At 45.9% G+C, this 20,590-nt stretch overlaps 1 protein-coding gene across 3 annotated transcripts; it reads left to right on the top strand.

The window, feature by feature from the left end:
* The first annotated feature begins 2,957 nt into the window (after positions 1–2,957).
* On the top strand, positions 2,958–10,173 carry tmem168a (transmembrane protein 168a). 3 transcript variants are annotated; one of them, XM_086023033.1, is made up of 6 exons: positions 2,958–3,377; positions 3,459–4,374; positions 5,100–5,375; positions 5,913–6,055; positions 7,570–7,847; positions 9,617–10,173. In XM_086023033.1, the coding sequence occupies exons 2-6, from the start codon at positions 3,541–3,543 to the stop codon at positions 10,165–10,167; spliced, it is 2,082 nt and encodes a 693-aa protein (XP_085879159.1). In that variant the 5' UTR covers positions 2,958–3,377; positions 3,459–3,540; the 3' UTR covers positions 10,168–10,173. The 3 variants fall into 3 exon arrangements, with proteins under 3 accessions (XP_085879159.1, XP_085879158.1, XP_085879156.1); XM_086023030.1 differs by having other exon boundaries at positions 2,973–3,020; XM_086023032.1 differs by having other exon boundaries at positions 2,958–4,374.
* The last annotated feature ends 10,417 nt before the right edge of the window (positions 10,174–20,590 follow it).

Genomic DNA, 20,590 nt, shown 5'->3' on the forward strand with positions numbered 1-20,590 from the left:
TTTAATTCTGCACCTGAGAGCTCCCAATTAAAGAGCATCTCAGCACTTGCATGTGTCCTCTCTCTATTATCGATGTAAGACTTGGAGGGGGTTTTTTTTTGGCTCGCACACAGGCCAGCAGATGTCGATTTGTCATACCTGAGAAAGCACAGCGAGCATCCATATTTTCCCTCCATGAGCCGGCTCATGTATAGCGCAGCAGAACAGAGCGGAGGGAAATCAAGTGGCCAAATCTTTATCTCTCATCCATCTGGCGATGGGAGGCTGAACGCAACCAGGCGGCATTCGCACTTTGACAAAACGCTGACTAATCCGGGCCAATTACGAGATGCGCGCGTTGAGGTTTGGACGGCGATGGAAATCAAATCGCTCGTTTGTGAAACGGCGTGTTTAATGAACAATGCTGTCGTCGTCGGCGCGCTTGAACGCAGTGCGAAGGGCCATTAGGTGGCGTCGCACCGTTGGCTTTAAAGGGGGTGTACGGCATTTCACGCGGGGGGCGCAAACAAATTAATTGTTTGGACGGGAATTTTACGTCTGTCAGCACTCTTGAAGTTCAGCATCAAGAAGTCAGTCCAGTTCATGAATTCAAGGTCATGGAAAAGCTAATCCAAAAGTCCAATGAAAAGTTCTTATTGCGCAATCGATTAATACTACCTTATCGAGGACAGTGAAAACACCTTGACGCAGTGCTACCAAACTTGTTGTTGCTCTCTCAATACGGAATTAAAAAATACCAAATCAACAAAGTCGGAAAGCAGGATTCAAAGTTACAAAAACTGGAATAAAACTGACATGATTTTTGATCCAGCTCTCGTGTTGAATTTCTTTCGATTGTGAAGCTGCACCTGATGAATCAAACTTGCAATGTCGTGGACCTTCTTTCCAGTAATTAAAGATGGCGCCAGTTTCCTACCGGGGGATGAAGGAGACATTTGTCATCCCTCACATTGTTGCTTTCATTCGCATTCTCTTGCTTCCAGCATCCCTTTTATTCTCCTCCTGAGAGACAAATAAAAGTCAAGAGTCTTGTCCTGTGTTTTTTTGCTCCTTCAAACCAAAAGCATTTTCCTCTTTTGATTCTGACTTCATCATCTTCTCCTTGTAACATCCTCTCCGACCGCCTTCTGTGAAGATGAGACTAGTGATTGGAAAGACCTCTCCTGGCAGGCTGATGGCCGCCGTGCTGTCGGCGGCATGCGGAGAAGGCCACCGAGGTCCAGCCAATCACCTGCCAGACGCTACGAGATTTTTTGCACTTTGCCAGTGAACCGGCGCTTTTTCTATCTGCTGCTTACAAATGACTCTTTCATGTATAATTTGTTCGAGCTCATTTCCCCCGAACCAAACTCTGCGTGGCCATGACAAGCGCTTAATGGCTTTACGTCCTGTGTGTTTACACGCTGCGAAGGATCAAGTCACCCAAAATAGAATGAATTTGGTCATTTCTTTTGTTGTGTTTGGTGATTCCATACAGTTGGGGATGCTTTTAGCCAACTGCCGAGCCAGAACATTTTCAGTGTGGTGGCCATAGGACGACACAGAATCTGTGCCAATGGTTTGTGTAGTGAGGCACATGCAAGGGCTGGTGGAGGTATGTCTGACATCAGAATGAAGGTACCGTCTGCATAATTCAGGTGGACCTGTCTCTGTTTTTTTCCCCACCACATCCTCCTTCCTTGCTTGCGTCTCTCTCTGTCTCCCGGTCTCTCATGCGCTTTCACTCCGATATCCTCATGCAACCTCCTCTAAAATCTCTCAAAATCTCTCTCCCACTCAGATCCTTCAGCACTTTAAACTTCAGAGGAAAAACCAACATATTATTTTTACAAGCTCTGATAAGGAGGCGAGACGATTCCTTTCCCATTGGAAGGTGTATGTCTGTACTCAACACACACACACACTACAAAATGATTTCATCACCACATGGGTTAATTATTCAGAGATGTCACATTAAGGGTCTAATTGGATAAATGTGATGACTCCTTCATTGTGTTAGCTATCTTGTTACTCAACCAGATATGAACGGAGATGATGAATTAGGATTAACAGGAGCCCTAATGACGTTTTTTTTTTTTTTCTTTGAGCAGGAGTGCCTCACCTTTATAAGGACAATCTTGGTCATGAAGAAGGTTTGTTCATTTTATGATTGGAAATATTTTATACAGAAGTGTCAACATTTCCTGAGCTCTAGTGATGCCTTCAGTAGGAATTTACCTGACTTAATCCACCTTTTCATACCACCACCATCATGTCGCAATTACAAAACAACAACAACAACAAAAACACCAATACTATGAAAAAACACAATTCAGTTCAACGGAACGCATCCGTACCACATTCATCATGTGTTGCAGTTCAGAATCATTCATTATCTAATAACATGACAACAACTGAACATTTTTTTTTAAATATAATGCATCATACTAGAGACTACAGACACAAGAGATGAATCTGACAACTAATCAGAGGATGGAAAAATGCTCACATTGTGTATTAGCTTGCTGAAACAAGTCCCATTGAATTTACAACACTACTCATTGCAAAGGCCATATTTTATTAGATGAATACATTAAAGAAATGCTAATCGAAAATAGGTTTGCCAACTTGGGTCAATTAATGCAGCCCAGATTTCAAAGCAAACACGGTGAACCGGCATTTAGCTGTTATGCTTCATGCAAATCGAATATGTTGCCAAAAGAAGTGATATCTAAAATAAACAATTTTCCTCATACCTATGATCAAGATGTTTTAAATAATAAAGTAGACTGTCAGGAATTAATAAATACCTTTCATGAAACAATTCTTAGACCTTAACAGAAAATTGTCATAACTAAGAAATTTTAGTTCATTTAAAATCTCAGCGTTATAAATAAGTCGTTTGATTTTTTTCATCAGTTAATTTCTTGAAATAAACGATGGCCCAAAGTAGCGAAAAGCGAACTTGTAATGTTTTACCCACGCGGCTTGCTGTAGTTTAGAATCCGGAAGTAGCGCTGCTTGCATTCAGTCCCTAACATGTAAGTTTCATATTAACCATAAATAGTCTATAAAAGTTAGCTCTAATAGTTTAAGCGGTTTATCCGTCAGGTGTCCGAACGCGTCTCCTCCCTCTGTCTGCGTAAAAGGCAGTCAGTGAGTGAGTCAGCTCACGGTGATTGGCAAATCACCGTTTATGCTAATGTTAGTTAGCATTCGGCTTCCCTGTTGGACTGCCACATCGCCAGAAAACTGTCAGCAGCACGCTGGCCATCTAAAAGTCCAACTCTTCCAAAGCGACTGCCCTTTATAACGTGATACGATGTTTTGTGCATGTCACGTTGGTTTAGTTTCAGCACTCGCTGCAAATCATGTCGCAGCAGATCGTCTGCTATGAGGTTGTGTTATGAACATTGCGTTCACTTAAAATGCGCATGACTTTAAAAAATATATAACGCGTGTGTTTTATTTGTTCTCAGGGGGTGATTTCTTACTTAATTTTATTACGCGTAAGGCTTGCTAGTATACATAGCTAGTATAGATAGTCAGGCTTTGTCAGCCATGGCCCACGACGAAGAAGAAGAGGAGCTGACGGCCGAGGGGCCCAAGGAGGTGGACATGATCACATCAATACGTTGCCTCGGTTACCTGTCAAGCCTCAACCTCCTGGTGGCAGTGGGCGTCGGTATGTACCTGCGCTGGGAGGTGACAAGCGAGCCCATGATCCTCGTCATCTTCATCCTCGGTCTTTTCGTCCTCGGCATCGCGAGCATCCTCCACTATTACTTTGGCATGGAGCAAGCCAGCCTGAGCCTGTTCCATCTGTGGTTTGGCTTCCTGCTGGGTCTCCTGTGCTTCCTCAACAGCCCCGCCTTGGATTCCAACGTCAAGGAAGTGGTTGCCAACTATCTCCTCCTGGCCAGCGTGGTCATGAAGGCAGTATGGGCCGCCACGGAGCGAATATGCCGCTCTATCCGCTACAAGCCCATCTTGTTGAAGTCCACAGAGTTCCTCGAGCTGCTCGGGTTTGCCATCGCCAGCACCACCATGCTTCTCAGCAAGTCGGTCGCCATCGTCGGCCTTGTGGTGGCTCTGGGCGCTCTCATCGTGGACTTGAGAATGAAGTCCATCCTGGCTTTGCCCAACCTGGTCAGCTTCGCTCTGGTCACCTCGCTGGTGTTTTTCCAAGCCTTGGGCATCGCCGCCAACCCCTTCGCCTTAGGGTGCTACTTGGGCAGGCTGCTGTGCGAGCCCGTGTTGGACGTGTACTTCAGCGCACTGGGCGCCGCCGAGCGCTGGATGCCCGTGCTCACTTTGGGGAACATGTGGAGGCGGCTGTCCCTCCTGCCGTTGAGCCTGCTGGAGCTGACCTTCATCGTCCTGGCTGCTTTTAAGGTATGACTGAGGGGTGCAGGAATTTTCACGACTGTTTATGTGAATGAATCTACAACCCAAATCAGGGATGAACAAATAAAACAAAAAATCGAAAAAGGCTTCTAATGGGGAACAAAAACCTAACCTCCGCTCTAGCCTCTATTTTTATTTTTTTTACCAGCTCATAGAGCATGGGTCTTCAATTTTGTTCCTCGAGGGCCTGCTTCCTGGATGTTGTCCATCTCTCCCTGCTGGAACACACCTGATTGATATGATCAGATAATCAGCAAGGTCTGCAGAAGCTGGTTAACGATCCTGATCGTTTGAATCGGGTAGCTCCGAGGTGGCTGCCCACGAGGAACAGGATCTAAGCTTACAGTATATATTATAAATCTGATATGATTGTGATTTCTTTTTGTTAAAAAAAAAAATACATGGGGAAGAAATGTGTATTTAATTTTTTTTTTTTTAAATTGTTTAGCCTCACAATATCTCACCACAGCACATTTAACCATCAAATGCTAAGAAAATAAATGAACATTTGATCCATTGTAGCGTCATATATATATTTTTTCATACATTTATGGAAAGGCCCTTCAGTATACTCTATACGTGAAGTGACAAACTAATTCATTTAAGATGGATAGCACCACCTGTTTCTCTGTCATACACTCCAAAAACTGAAAAGTCCACACGTGCTGGTGTTTTTAAAAACAGCCATTTACAGTCCATTTTCTCTCGCCCAGCTCGGCCACTTGGAACTGTGGTACTTGGTGATCCCGGGCTTCTGCCTCTTCGGCCTCTTCTGGTCCATCTGCCATGTCATCCTCCTCATCACGGTCTGGGGCTTCCACAGCAAGCTGAGCGAGTGCCAGCGAGCCTGGCGGGCGCAGCGCTCCAGCAGCCGCAGCTTGGAGCAGGTCATGGCCTCCAGGGGCATCCGACACTTTTGCCTCATTTCCGAGCGGCTGGTGCTCTTCGGCCTGCTCTCCACGCTCATTCTGGGTGCGGTGTCCTGGCAGGTAGGAGGCTAAGAACAGACTTGACTTCAGTGTGAAATCTCGGCCAGGAAGCTATTCTGTTGAATGAAGGGCAACAGGTGGAGGTGCCCTGCCTGTTTTACCTTTTGTGCATGTGTGCTATATTTATAGTAAATCAATCATTTTCAGACCAATTAAGTGAAATTGAATTTATTCCTGCGGCACAGTGGTTGGGAATCTCCCGCTTTTCCCCGTTGATTAGCGTTCTGGGAAACAGCAACGGACACCAACATGAGAATGCTAAATGAGTGACTCATGAAATTGATTTCACTTGTCGCGTAACGAGTCCAAAGTTTCAGTTTGTCTTTATCGCTCTCATCCCGAAAGCGCTTGATTTTGAACCTTCAATCACGTTGAGGCATTGTGTCTCTTCGAGCATGGTCCCGCAGTTCGCTCCCATGTTGCATAACTATCTCGCAGGCTGTCAGCAGCAATTAAGCGCCTGCGATTGCTTCTGCACAAAGCGCAAGTGACAAATGGAAGGAAGTGACTTTGCGCCGCTCTCCTCTCTGCGTGCAGCCGGCCAACGGTCTCTTCCTCAGCGCGCTGCTGATTGTGCTCCCCCTGGAGTCGTTGGCCCACGGGCTGTTCCATGAGCTGGGCAGCCGTCTCGGGGGAACCTGCGTTGGCTACGCTCTGGTCATTCCTACCACGTACTGCAGGTAGGATTTCTTATTTTATTTTTTTACTTCACAAATGTTCCCACACTGGTGAAGCATTTCACAGGCTTTTTGTAAATATGATCTCTCATCTCAACTCCCCTCTCAGTTAATGCAAAACCAACTGGATAAATAGGCCAATAACGATGCATAAACATGCCGCTAATGTTCGGCCCCTAAAGGGATCATTCCGGTGCTCCCCGTGCAGCATACTAAGCCGTGCGGCGGTTAGCCATTAGCCGCCGCCACTCCCGACGCCTCCCCCAGTTTGCTCTCAGATGGCCTGGCATCTTTTTTTAATAGGCCAGTTAGTTTTGATGATCTCCTCCCTGGCCTCAAGCGTGGCAGCTCGCCGTCATATAAATGATCGACGTCACCGAGGAAGCCAGTGACGCTCACTCGCGGCGTGCCGCCTGTGCATGGAACCTCTCCGCGTCCAAGTCCCGCCGCGCCGTCGGCGCGTCTCTGTATTCGAGGCTGCGCGCGGCCGGGGCCGCGAGGCCGACTGGGGTCCATGATGAGAATGCAGCGGTGTGTAATAGGCAGGTTGATGGCTGCGGATCGTGTTGCCACAATGACAAGAGCCCCACAGGGACATGACTGCCATAGGGGTGAGAAGGGAAGGCCGGAAAATAAATAAATAACACAGGAGGGTGCGGCTGTGGGGAGGAAACACAAGGATAGGCTGTAAAGCAAGTGAGGGAGAAGTGAGGAGGGACAGCATTTTGACAGGAGGGAGGGGTTTGGGAGGGAGGATGAAAGAGAGAGACGGGAGGATGCAGCGTGAATCTCAAACTACGAGCTTTTCCTCCCCTGGGTGCCATGAGATCTGAAAAGATGAGATGAGCTTGCCAAGACGCGGCGCGAGGATGAAGCGTGTCATTTTTCTTATTAAAACTACCGTGTGTGTGTGTGTGTGTGTGTGTGAGGGTATGTCTTTGTATCAGCAGTCAATATCAGTGAGTCCTCTGTCTTCAGTTTCTACAAAAGCATACTTCTAGTGACACACATTTCTATAGAAATCAGAAGAGCTTCATTGTCATTGTACCCCTGGGCGCTTTTTTTTTGAAGAACTGTTCACCGAACGTTCAGTCAGAAGAGCTCCATCACATGCACTGCAAACCCAACTTTCACCTGCCCTTGTAAAGGTGATGTCACAGGTTATTGCGGGGTCACCAGACGTATCATAACGCCCCCCCCCCTTGTTATGCAGATGTCCGGAGTGAAGGCATGAGGTATCACTTCCATCCGCTTGGCCATGAATAACATCAAGCCAGCAGATTGAAGGGGAATGTATGGCCGTGTGATTTGCAGCCAGCCTTGACTTTGTGTGTGTGCGCGTGCACACACCCTTTTCCATACAATTACTTTGCCCTCGACTTTGCTTTTCAATCTCGGTTGTCGTCAACCTGCTCGCCTCAGCCTTTGCTTTGGTTCCCGACTGTGTGATGCGCCCCAAAAAAGCCACTTCGGTGTTTTTAAGCCATCAACCCTCCTTTCCCCATCCCCCGGTTCAGCGCCGATGGCCAGCCCACCCTGCTGCCCCCGGAGCAGGCCCAGCAGTTGAACCTGCGCTCCACGGGCATGCTGAACAACGTGCAGCGGCTCTTCTCGCACCACATGATCCAGACGTTCGGCTGCGACTACTCGGCCAGCGGCGTCAGCCTGGAGACGCTGCACGCCAAGTTGCGCAACTTCCTGGAGTTGCGGACGGCGGACGGCCCGCGCCACGACACCTACCTGATCTTCTACAGCGGCCACACACGAAAAGAAAACGGCGCCTGGGCGCTAACTGGTGAGTGTTTTTTGACGTAGGCTTGACGAAACTTGGCAGTCGCACTTTTTTTCATACTTTGCCTCGTCCTGCGACTTATATTCAGGTGCGAGTTTTATGTATTAAAATTAGAGCTCCAAATCGCACGCAAAACCATGTTCCCTAATCGTAACTTGCGCTTCGAACTGCAAAGCGTTTTTCTTGTTAGTTTAAAACGGCTTACCTTAACTAGGGTCTAGTTCAGGTCAACCATTTTAAAGAAACAAAAACAATTTTTCCGTAGTTTGAAAGCAGAAGTTTCAAATCTAACCGGAACTCTTTATTTGTCGTCAACACAATTAGGTAACGGAGATTTTGGGTCAAAGTCCGAGCTGTGCTGTCCTTGGTCTCAGTTTTTGTGAAACAAAATTGAAACCCCAGAAATGCGACCTATAGTCCAGCGGGATTCATGTTTTTTCCTTTTTATGATGTTTTTTTTGACTGGTACGATTTATATCCCGGAGCAACTTATAGTCCGAAAAATACGGTAATTGCGTTTTTTTTTTTTTTTTTTCTTCAATATTGCGATTGCGATTTAATATGCGATTCCTCTTCACTTGTATTTTTTTTAATGCTGTTATAGACACCAGAAGCTTCACAATTTACGAATCCTGTTAAGCATCTTTATTTCTTCAGAAAACCAAAACAACATAAACCACTTATTCCTCCCCAAACACGCACAGACACACTCCAAGATTGCCTTCACCCTACCAACAGCATTTGCATCCCACTCCGCCTTTGCATTCTCGCCCTCCTCCGTCAGTCATTCACAAGCTGATTTGTCACAGTCCAGACAAGTGAGCCAAAGGAGTTAAAATTGCTGTGAAGGACAGAAGCCGAGCGAAGGATTCTGGGAAAGTTTTGGACGCTCTTGTCGCAGCACCGGTGACAACTTGACACATTGCCTGGGAACAAAAATAATGCTCATGAAAGCTTTATGGGAGCATCCGAAATAACACTTGAAGCTCCAATTTACCTACATGGCAGCGTAGATCATGCCCTTGACTCGCGCAGCTGATTTCACATTTGTTGGCAGGGCAACACGGCTCTGCACTCTGTGCTTTTAATCTGTCATTTTGGCCGCCCCCGTCGTGTTAAAAGGCGTCCATGTTTGTGCAGTTTAGGCGTCCGCTGTGGTTCGACGGACAGTCGGGCAAGTGGAAGTTGACAGGTTTGATCCACGCGGAGACACTGTGACACCATCAAGAGCGTCACGCTGAAATGTCCTTGAACCAGGAACACCATGAGAGTCCAGCCTCGCTATTTGTGGAGGATGGGGACAGAAAAAAAAACAGTTTTATAATTGCCAGTGTTAAATCGTTAATAACCCAAACTATGATCCTAAAACACTCAAACTCACCTTAATTCAATAACCAATTATTTGATTTTAAAAGGTCAGAGAATTATGCGTTAAACAGCCAAACATCATTGCCTTAAGAAGGTCCGCTAGCTTAATGCTATCCTATAGTGGAAAGCGTCATTGAAATGCTAATGGTTAGCATTGATAGTTGCCGAATTAGAATCGTTAAAGCAACTTGTAACAATATTCACAGGCATATTCTTTATCCTCTGTGAAAAATGGCCAAAATGTACATTTTGCCGAGTCACTTATAGTCGTAGTAGTAGGAGACAAGGTACTACTACGGTACTTCATTTGTCTCTACGTGATTGTAGTATACTGTACCTGGTGACTAAAGCCGGCACACCAGGCATCACTGTACTGGAGTTATTCATCACTGTTGTGTTCATAGGCGGAGAAAGTCTTCAACTTGCCCAGCTGTTGGAGTTGTGGAAGGAGAAGAACGCAGGCCACTGCTCACGTCTTATCCTGATCCTGGACACCGAAAACTCCCTCCCCTGGATCAAAGAGGTACGTAGGGTCGACGGGGTCTACATAGCCGTGCAAACGGCCAAGCTGTCCGCCGCCGGGCCCGACCCGGAGGCGGGCGAGGCCCCCGTACTCGGGGACTTCACGTCCGAGTGGGTGGAGTTCAACTGCAACCCAAACAGCGACACGCAGTGGTCAGAGAAAGGACGCAGCGTGGCGGCCGTCTACGGCGTGTCCAAACGCTGGAGCGACTACACGCTGCACCTTCCCACGGGCAGCGACGTGGCCAAGCATTGGAAGACCCACTTTCCCAAGGCGACGTATCCCATGGTGCACCTCTCCAACTGGTGCTGCGGCCTCAACCTGTTTTGGTTCTGCAGCGTGTGTCTGCGCTGCTTCAGGAGGTGCAAACTGGCGTGGTTCCCACCTGCCGTTTTGGACACTGGGCAGGGCCTTAAACTGGTGCACTCGTAGATGTGCTCTGTTTGGACGGGTTGAGCACATTTAAGCACGTATGTTTGGATGCGGACATAATGCTGTCGCCTCACTCCAAAAAAAAAACAACAACAAAAAAAAACAAACGTTTGGTCAAGAATGCAAAAATTGGGTCAAAAGGGGGGCCGGTTACCTTCAATAATTTGCAAAGCCATCTCCCCAAAAATTGGGTTGTTTTGAGCGTTGGTCATTTTTGGGTCAAATGAATAACCCAAAAAATTGGGTCAGTCCCTTTTTTGACCCAATTTGGAATATTTTTGACCCAACTGTTAGAGTGATCATATTGTGATAATATGAATATTCCTGATTCATTTTTTTTTTGCCCATTGTTTTTTCAAATAGTGCCTTACTATTCCTCTTTTGCACTATTTAGCCTTTGCCCGTATTTGATTTAATTAGGTCCCGTGTTACACTACACCTCGCAAAGCATAGCTTTTGGGAATTTACAGCAACGGGAGTGGCCTTTAATGCACAAAATGAGGCGTGCTTTAAAAGATGTGATGTAACCACTTAGCAGACCCCCACACTCTGCGCTGCGCATGGGGTCCTTTGCTGTCACTTTCAATCCAAAACGCAGAGATGTTCATTTTCTTGCCATCACGGCGACTCGGCAACGGTAAAAAGGGAGACATGCAACCACCACATCATGTGTATATTGTTAGCGGTTGTAATAACACCTATAGTAATAATAATGTCAAATGAAAATAATATAATTGCCATACAAAATTCTGGTAGAAACGGACAGTTATTTCTTTTGCCTTAATAAGACCCGATATAAACTGTATATAATGTAGATAATTTTACTGCAATGTGCTTCTTCCATGGTTGAATGGTGTCTTTCATAATGCAAATCCCCCGGCGCCCCCCCCCCCCCCCCCCCCCCCAATGTGCCTCTCTGATGTTATGTCAGAACAAAACGTAATAAAGTCATTCTAACGTTCATATTCCTTGCGGTTCCAATGTGGAGTATGTCTGGGAAGAAGATGCTGTGAAATTGCCTGTGAAAATTGAGGGGAAAAAAATGACATATTGCCTTCCGAATAATAAAAGCAAAATTAAAAATGGGGTCCCCCTATTTGTAGGGAGGGGGTGTTTTGTCATTCCATCCCCTGCAAGATGCAGCCTCAGCAAAGGCCAGCGATGCGTACAGTACAGCCGCGGATACGCCGACAATCATTCACCGCGATATTAGATTATGGGCCAGATTCATCTCCCAAACTGGATTAGGTAATAAAAAGAGCCGGTCCCCCTCTTGAGGCCCGATGAGGATGTGCTGAGTCAGAGGCGGCCGGTCACATAGACGCACATGCACATTCTCCAAGCATGTAAACGCGCAAACACCGCTGCACACGTCGTCTGTGGCTAATCACTTGTTACGCAGCGTTAGCTTCCAGTAGCGGCAAAGTGACGGCACGCTTCACTGCGGTTGTTTGAGGAAATAAATGTGCCTTTACGGGCTTTCTTTTTTTATCTCACAGCCAACATTTCTCTGAAGGAAAAGCGAGAGTGGAGGGCAATTTTATGCCCTTTAACACAGTTCTCGCTAGCGAGTTTTGCTCCAGTAATTTGGTGCATTACCGCGGGTCCATTCATTAAAATTGCAAAGGGTGTATGAACTCGGTAAAGGAAGACTCAGTTGTGTGGTGATAATTGCTTTTTAATGCCTATGAATGAACCCGAAGTGAGCTCAGCGTGATGGCTCTTTGTGTTTTACTCTTCTTTTTTTTTTTTTTCCTTTCTTTTTTGAGGAGGGCCATCGCTTTCACACATGAGCTAAGCTAAATGTACTAGAAATGGACATAAAGATAAATGCTGAATTTCCTTATTTTATTTCCGCGTCCTCTCAGGCCAGAAGGAAGCGATTACTGCCTTGTCCCTATGTTTTGAGGGCATTACCGATCCCAATAGGCTCCTACTGTCCCCGACGATGAAATGTCAAAGCTATTACCTTAAATCACTAAGGGATGGGAGAATGTGTTCACCGGCTGCTAAGACTCTCTGTATGACAACTATGTCGCCATCTCTGCAATTGAATAGGATATTGACAAAAACATGACATTTGTCATTCTAAAGTTATTTCAGTGACCGTTGCGGGTTTTTCTTTCATCAACCGACGATTTTGCCAATTTTGTGTATGAGGGACTTGTTTCCACAACAACTTCTTAGAAGTGGAGCCTTTCTCGTCAAGTGAAGGTCAAAATGATCGAAGGTTAAAGAAATGATCGGCTCCGCGTAGGCTTTAAATCACAATCATCTTAAAGGGGGGGGAAATGGCACTGGCTGCATTAAATTAGGTTGGAATTAGTTTGAAAATTGACAGATTATCTCGTTAATAGGTGCTGTAAACGTCGCCTTACAGGTGTCAGTGTAAATAGATTAGTCGTCCCTAATCAAAGATATTGTAAGCACACTTTGGATGAGTCAGACAAGGCACGAAGAGCAAGGCTGATCGCATTAAAAGTGTAAATGGAAAACTAACAAGACATTGCGCTCTGCGGGATCCGAGTGCTTGGCAATTAGCGGCGGTGTCACAGTCGGGTTGAGGCGAGATTCCCGTTGTGTTTCTGCATCTGGAGTTGAACACGAGTCAGAGGCAAATGCGGTTGGCTTTGCTGTTGCTCTGAATTTAGCACGGACAAGAAGTCATTCTACCAGGTAGAAATCTGTATTACGGAAGATATCGTAGGGTCGCGTGTTAACCTTTTTCCTGCCAAGCTAAACTGTCGGCGTTCTTCGTCTGTCAGCGCCCGGCGTTCCCGCCTGTCTCCAAACGCTCCCTGCATCTAATGCAACGCTCTGCATGACTCACGCGCGCACACAAGCACTACCCGAACTATCTGCAGCCTGTCAGACAGCAACGCCGCGGTAACGGGGGCGTCTTCTCAACCGTGACACAACAAGGCACTCAGGCAGCGACTAGTAGGGACTTTTATATGTTTACTTCCTGTAAAAACAAGCACGCTGCGGTATTAAGAGAGGTTGACTTGACAGGGACCGAACCGAACGTATGCCGCGATGTGATTTATTCCGCATGATTTCAGCCGGGCACGCGTAGTTTGTATTCGTCGCTTTCTGTATGTCTGAGTGTGTGTGTGATTGTGTGTGCGCACTGTCGGTAGGGACCCCGGGGGGTCCATCGGGAGCTTGTTTGATTGCAGCCTTGAAGCTGGCTCCGACTGGGGAAAAGGCGCAAACAAGGCCGAATTTAGAGGAATGAAAAGGAATTATAAGCGTGTGAGGAAAGGCTCTGTTGTGATTAGGGCCATCCCGTCTAGCCAAAAGTATTTCAATTCCAATATTCCAAATGTGGAGAAAAATCAAATCTAAAAAGTTGTTTTTCAAAATTTGAAAAAAAAACATGCAACTATGCGAATCCGCAGCTGCCAAACCATGAGTATGTGCTGGTTGACTTTATTTATATTGTTTTATTTTAAGTCGTAAAAGTGCACAGAAAAACGTATTTGTGTTGTTTTTCGAAAATAAGCAACCGTTTTAGGGTACCGGTAATTGTAAGTTTTTCCGTTTTTTTGTCAGTCTTATGCGATAACTAAAAATGTTTTAAACGTACTTGACGGAACGGCAATGGTAAATTGTCAATTATATTTGAGTTTTTATAATTTCCTATGGAAGGTTTCATGCCCTGCCGTAAAACACAAAATTGCAACTTGTTTCACATATTGCAGCTTTTCTGGAAATTTTCCTCCCCCCGTCCGGCCCTAATATTCCTTGATATGAAGCCTCAGTGTATACGAGCTACAAATATTGCCTTGCCTTATGCAACATCGTTTATTTCCAAGAGACAATAAAGCCTCACCTCACATGACACAAATAGAGACTTTATGTTTCTAATATTGTGGCAATTTTGCCGCAATGCCTCGCCGTTGTTTTGCCGTGAGCACGGCTGCACGATTGTGACACGCGACCGCCGTATTATGTCACCCCAGGTCAGGCTGACATCTTTTTATTATTATTTCTTTTCTAATCAGCGGAAGATGAATGAAATCCCAATTTAGACCCGGCGAGACAAGCGTTTGCCTGCGGGTTCCCCTACCCTTCCTGTTTTCTTTATTTACTCATCAATGATGTGTACTTGAGGCCTGGAAATCGGAGGCGCGACATCGGGGACTGACTTTTTATCACCCCTGGGTGGAGGTGGAAGGAAGAGGGCGTGGGGGAGGGGGAGCCGCCGCTCCTTGCGGCTAGCCACGATGTGAAATAAAAGCTTTTTATTGATTGTCTCCGAGCGGAGTTGGACACAGCAGCGATTGCGTTCTCTGCAGAGTGCGGCAGCGGCGAAAAAGACTTAAAAAAGCACATTTTATGTCCCCATTCTTGTTTATTCATTGCTGCGCCGTGTGGCCACGGCCTTTCCAGATGTACACGCGCACGCGCATGCACAGTGACCGACCGACTCTCACTGCGCTAATTAAAACAGCTTGCTCTCGCAGACGTGGCCCCCACCACCGCTGCGCTGTAATTAATTTGCCTGTTTTGGACACGTACACCGCCCATGTCAAAACAGCCTGTACTGTCCTTAAAACGCTGATTAATTAACGTAGAAGTACGCCTGAATGATCGCATTCTAATACCGCCACGGGCAAAGTGTTTATCGTTCCCCTCTGTTGATTGCTGACAGTTCAAATAATAATCTGTCAATTTGTTAGTTAGTTCGACAAATAATCCATATATTTAAAAAAAAAAAAAAAAAAAAAAAAACGAAAACAAAGCATTTTCAAAGAAAATAACTAATGACCGCAACAATTAAAAATGAAATGACGCAACAAAAATCCAAACAAAAACTACCAATAATATTCCAGCCCTGTCAGCATTGCACATATTGCATCCGAGCACTGGAGCAGCATGTGACGATCAGCCTCTGGGAGGCAAACACCTGACCCAGAAAGTAGTTTGTAGCCAAGTGAAGCATTACCCTAGCGCACTCTGCACACCCACATTCATTTCCATCGCTCTTCCGAATCATGCTTGCACTCGCAAGCGCGGTGCCGAAATTGCTTTGGGGTCAACTGGACCGCAAGATGGCGTCAGGTGTTTCTGCGTAAATGGAGTGCTGGTCACTCGCCGTGCTAGGCTCATATTATTCCTCTGATTTATATGTGTGGACGCGCCAGGCGGTCCTTGTAATGAAGGCTTATGACAGCATGACCGAGTGGCTTCTCGCTCGACTCCATTTCCACATTTCCGAGTTTTTTCCCCCCTTTTCAATCCCCTTCCTGTTGCCATGGGACCAGCCCTACATTCTCAACGTGAAGCCATAAATATTGTTGCTAATCTATGTGAAGAACTGAGCTCAGTCTGGGGGGTTTCTGGCCGTTTTTAAGTTAGCTCGTTCAACAGGTGAACACATTTGGCGGGGATTTTCTTCCGTCCTGTTCGGTTTGCTTCAAATGCTTTTAGATCAACAATGAGCCATTATCTTATGTCTAATGGTTGCTCAAAAGACCAAAACACATGTACTGTATATGAGTCCATAACTTTTTTTTGGTACAACTCTCGCCATCGCCGATCGGATGAGTGCTGCATGCTTGTCTTACATTTTGCTTTTTAAAAAAGTGCATGCCCGCAGAGGCTGCTGGAGATGTCCAGGAGCCGTCGGGGAGTACATTGCCTATTTGTTGCATCAGTGCTTTAGCGGATGCAAGCCCTCGAGAAAAGCGTCATGCTCAGCACTTTAGGCAACGATTATCGGCGCTTGTTTTTTTTTTTTTTTTTTTTTCCTGCTCTTGCCCAAGTATATAGTAAATAAGTAAATAACTTGAAGTATTTTTTTTTAAATAATTTCTCCCAAATTGTATCTGCTAAACTTCTCCATGTTGTTAGGTCGACTAAAAGAAAGCAGCTAAAAGTCGCCGTTTCCTATTTGGCTTAAGTGGTTGGTGCCTCACCATTTTTTTTCCGTATCAAAACTCTGCCGTATTTGTTCATGAATTGTCCTTTTAAGTACACGTTTTAAGAGCCTCGATAAATTCCAGAGCCCTGACTATTGATCAGGATTCCGTGCGTATCCACACAAGTGATTAAGTGCTGATGCTTGGCGGAGCTCTGGCTGCAGGTGCGGGCGTGTCGCCAGCTCTCGTCCTCACTGCGGCCACACAAAAATCGAATACAGATGACTTCATCATTTTTGTCTAGCGCCCTTTCTGGCGTTCCTTTTCCCGCTCTGCTCACTTCCTCCCTCACGACCTTCCCAACGCAAATCCCATCCGGGGCCTCCCCTCCCCCCTTCCCAAAGGCGTTCCTGGTTCGAGCGATTGAAGGTTAAGTGGCGCGTGCAGAGCAAAACTCTGCTGAGTCGCGTCCGGCCTCGCTGGGATCACATCTCATCTCCCGTACCGACCCCCACCCCCGCCCACCTGCCCCAGCAGCCGATCAATAGCATCCAATATGGCTCTGCTGGCGACTGTCAGCCAAACTCAATTTTATTTTGCAAGATGTGTGCATTTATTAGATGAACACATATTGATGGCTGTATTGGCAGGCTTCTCGCCGGCGTCACACACACATGCGCGCAGACGAGAGGGATTTTATTTCATATCAAATTCAACTATAGTTGCTGTTAAAAGGACATTAGCACTCTACTTGATCATGGCCTTTTGATTTGGTTTGGTTCCATCGTCACGGAGGTCTGAACGATTAATCGGACGGCTGATTTAATCAGACAGTATTGGCGCATTGAACTATTTCAATGCAAAAAAAAAAAGCGAACCTATTAAGTGCCAGACAAGTGGTAGTAGTAGTAGTATTCAGTAGTGTGTGAGTGCATTTGTGCCGGATCAACACCTCTACTTCTAAATTTAAATAATCTCTTCCATCTTTTCTTCCCTGAGTCTCCAGTACAATATATCCTTATGTCTGTCTTATACTGCCTCCAGATGGCCAGGGCAAAGTGCACTCAAGGAGAAAGAGTCACAAAATGTGGTTTATTATTTTTAATTCTATTTGTCTTTATTGGATGTTTTTATAAAGTATGTTGACACACGCAAAATCGCTTCCCTCGTACAAACCCTTTGTGGTGCCTTTCGCCTCCACCCTTCGTCATCCCCTCCCGCTGTGATGAGGTCGGGCACCTCCAAGGTGTCTGGGAGCAAATCGCCCATGTTTGCTTTCCCTCCATGCGCCGGTTTCAAGGCTTTACACATGTCCTGAGGCGGATGTCCACTTGTTGGAGGTATCTGAGGAGTGATGTGCAGAGTTGAAAGCAAGGAAGCGTGAACAGCAAGCACTATAAAGGCGCCTCACGTACAAAATCGGATCACAAAAACAGAGTGATATTGACAAAATCCCTTTAACAGCTTTTTAGCGCTGAGCTTCCGTTCAACTAGACATGCAATGATGGGATTTGAAAACGTTTATTCGCAATATAAGATTCATCTTTTACGGCAAAGCGGACGTTCATTTTGGGTTGGTTTGTTTCTTTGTTTGATGTGTTCATTTGTCTCGCTCAAACTTTTCCGCTGTTATCCAACAGTCATCTTTCTGTCCGTGGCCGGAATCAATTTTATCGAGCTCCATATTGCGACGCTCTATTTGAGATCGAGGCTTGATCGTCACTGGACACAAAAGAATTGAGTTATGACTTTCGTAGGGAGCAGGAGGGGGAGGTGAGATGAGTTACAGATCAGAACTCTCCTTCCTGTCCCTGCTCATTTTCATCTCCAAATTACCTTGCCGGCGATAACTGTAAATCACGGCGTGGGAAGGAACGATTTTGCTATTTGCAAAGGGCGAGGAAGTCAAGGCGGTTGAATAACAAGGTGGGGGAATCAAAGTGAAGCTAAAGACTAATTAGAGAGCATCAATGGTGAGGTGCGGGGGGGGGGGGGGGGGGGTTCTCACGGTGTAGACCACCTGTCCAAAGGTTAATAGATGAAGGGAAGTGACACTGACGCCGCATTGTGAGGGAATATGCGATGAGCTTGCTATTTATCGCGGCTCCCGAACGGCGCCACCTTTCTGCAGAGGGTCGCTGCGAGGGAGAGGCTTGTAGACATGCTGATTTGTCGAGAGCCGTTGTCATAGAGACTCTTGGAAAGAGGCGCAGCGTGCTGACTGTCACCGAAGGCACCTCCATGTCTCATGACGCCGTGGGACAGTGTTGACATGCTTTTCTTTCGCGAGGGCAGGGGGGGAGATAGATTTCAATGCGTCCCGTTTAAATGATCCAATTTATTTCTACTAATTGTATGAGATTTACTTTGATGTAATTTTTTTCTTTTTTTTTTTTTACCTGTACATGTTTTCAGACTCAGTCAGGCACGTTTTGTCAGGCAGCCATGATGGCACGGGCGAAAGTAGCTGCAAAGTTTGTGACATAACCGTGCCACCGCTGGCGTTCCATAACTTACTCTCTCATGAAAACGCCGTTTATCATCACTCTAGGACATTCAGAGCTGTTGCGTCCGCCAGGTTAGCGCTGCACGGTTACCATGGCAACAGCAGCAGCAAAGCCGGGTCAGGAAAGGGTCTTCTTGCAGACTACTTTATCCCAGCACGCTTCCTTTATTTTCCTTATGTTTTGACAAGGAGTCACAGTGCTTGAATGTGCTGCGTTGTCGTGACACGGGCTGCTTGTTAGTCTTTCAAGGCTCGAGTGAGTTTCCGCGCGTATCATCGCCGCCTAATGAGCCGTGAAACGAATCACCGGCCTTATTTCCCTATATGCAGATGCAAGCTGCTGTACATGTTTCATTTCGCATTGTGGCCTAGTATCTGTCACAGGGAATGGAGTGTGAACTAAAACAACGGTGGATAAATACGTCAGTGTGTGTTTATTACACGCTGGAGGCTAAAATGGCTGCCAAACGTGAAGCTTTGGACGCTCGGTCAACCAGAACTTGGCTTAGCTGTGGCTTAGCTAATGTGGTCTACGGTTTGTAGTGCCATGTTCCATTTTCCATATTGTAAAATTGACGGCTATATGGTTCATTGAGATGTCTCAGCTCATCGCTAATATTAGTCACTCTACACAGCGGATCAAGAATATATGACGGGGAATACTTTTACAGTGTGTGTGTGCGTGGTTGGCTGGACGCGAAATGTTATTCGACGCGATTGGCGATGAAGTGCCGCCCCCGTGAGCGAAAATTCCATTTGTTCGCTGCAACAACCTTGCTCCGCCTCGGTCACCGCAGGAACAAAAGTATTGGCGTCTTGGGGGTGGTGAATTGAGTCAGGGCTCATTTGCATGAGAATGGACCGCCCCCTCAAAACAGCCAGAGATGAGTGAGACTAAAAAATCGGGTGGAATGTATGGTAATTGTTCACAATCTCCTTTAATGTTATGCTACTGAAGGACACTGGACAAAAACATCATAATGTCACTCCCATGCTAACAACTACTTAAAATAATCAAAGGATTTAACAGTAATCCCCGTCCCGATTGAGACGTTGGCCGGCGTTTATTATGATTTTTTTTTTTTTATCTCTCCGGCGAGGACCGGGGTTTATTGTTGTGACAGACGAGAATTTATCACCGAGATTACTGGCAGCCGCGGCACCTTACGAGGAGACAAAGCCATCATGAAATTCTGTGTCGAGAAAAGTGGCGAGCCGAAGAGAGAAGTTGCGTGATTCATGGCTTGTTGACGACAACAAAAACGGTGGAAATTTGCCACTTATCAGTTTCATACAGTCCGTCAATGTCAAGAGTAGCGCCTTTTGTATTCGTCATTTTGTTGCATGTTTTAGTTGATTTTAAATACTTTTTATTTTATTTCTTCTCAGACTTAGCCTCACGAGCAATTCTATCGACAGCCAATCTGGAGATCTGCAGAGGTCAACTGAGGGCCTTGAAGTGCTACGATTTGACATTCGTTATCATTTTCCATTTCATATCATTTTTACATAAGCCCTTCTCGAGGCCCCTTAACAGGCGCGATATTAATGTTATATCTTTAAGCGCGGGGAAGAGTGCAGATCAGTATTTAAAATGAATGTCAATTTTTTAAAAGGTCGCTCGTCGGCCTAGGAGTGCTAGATTGAAGGCGCAAAGATAAGCAAATCGGCCCTCAGAAAATAAATCTCTCGCCGAGCGCCTGAGCCGAGGTTGCCATGGCGACGTGGCCCGCCAAAAAGTGAGCGAGATTTCTGACGCTGACTTTGAACCTTTTCTCTTTGCCGCCTCACGAAAATGGTTTCATCATTTAACCCGACTTCCTGCTGCTTGGAAAAAAAAAAAACACCCTAGCATTGGTGTACCCTTCCAAAATAATAATAATAAAAAGATAATGCTGTACATTGGAACCCTGTGAATATTTCATTCATTTTTAAGCATGTGCATTTTTATTTTATATATATTTATATTTATTTTTATTTAACTTTAAGTGAACAACATTTCATATTTGGTGGCGTTACTCTTACTTGAAACAACGGCATCAAGCCTGCG

Source organism: Filicampus tigris, chromosome 22 (genome assembly GCF_054856515.1).
Source record: "Filicampus tigris isolate MCC_2025a chromosome 22, RoL_Ftig_1.0, whole genome shotgun sequence".
Lineage (NCBI taxonomy): Eukaryota > Metazoa > Chordata > Actinopteri > Syngnathiformes > Syngnathidae > Filicampus > Filicampus tigris.

Bases quoted from the DNA above. Each gene is read 5' to 3' on its own strand.
- tmem168a (XM_086023032.1), top strand. From the start codon at position 3,541: ATGGCCCACGACGAAGAAGAAGAGGAGCTGACGGCCGAGGGGCCCAAG. The intron at 4,375-5,099 runs GTATGACTGAGG...TCTCTCGCCCAG, and splicing joins TCGTCCTGGCTGCTTTTAAG to CTCGGCCACTTGGAACTGTG. The intron at 7,848-9,616 runs GTGAGTGTTTTT...TTGTGTTCATAG, and splicing joins CGGCGCCTGGGCGCTAACTG to GCGGAGAAAGTCTTCAACTT.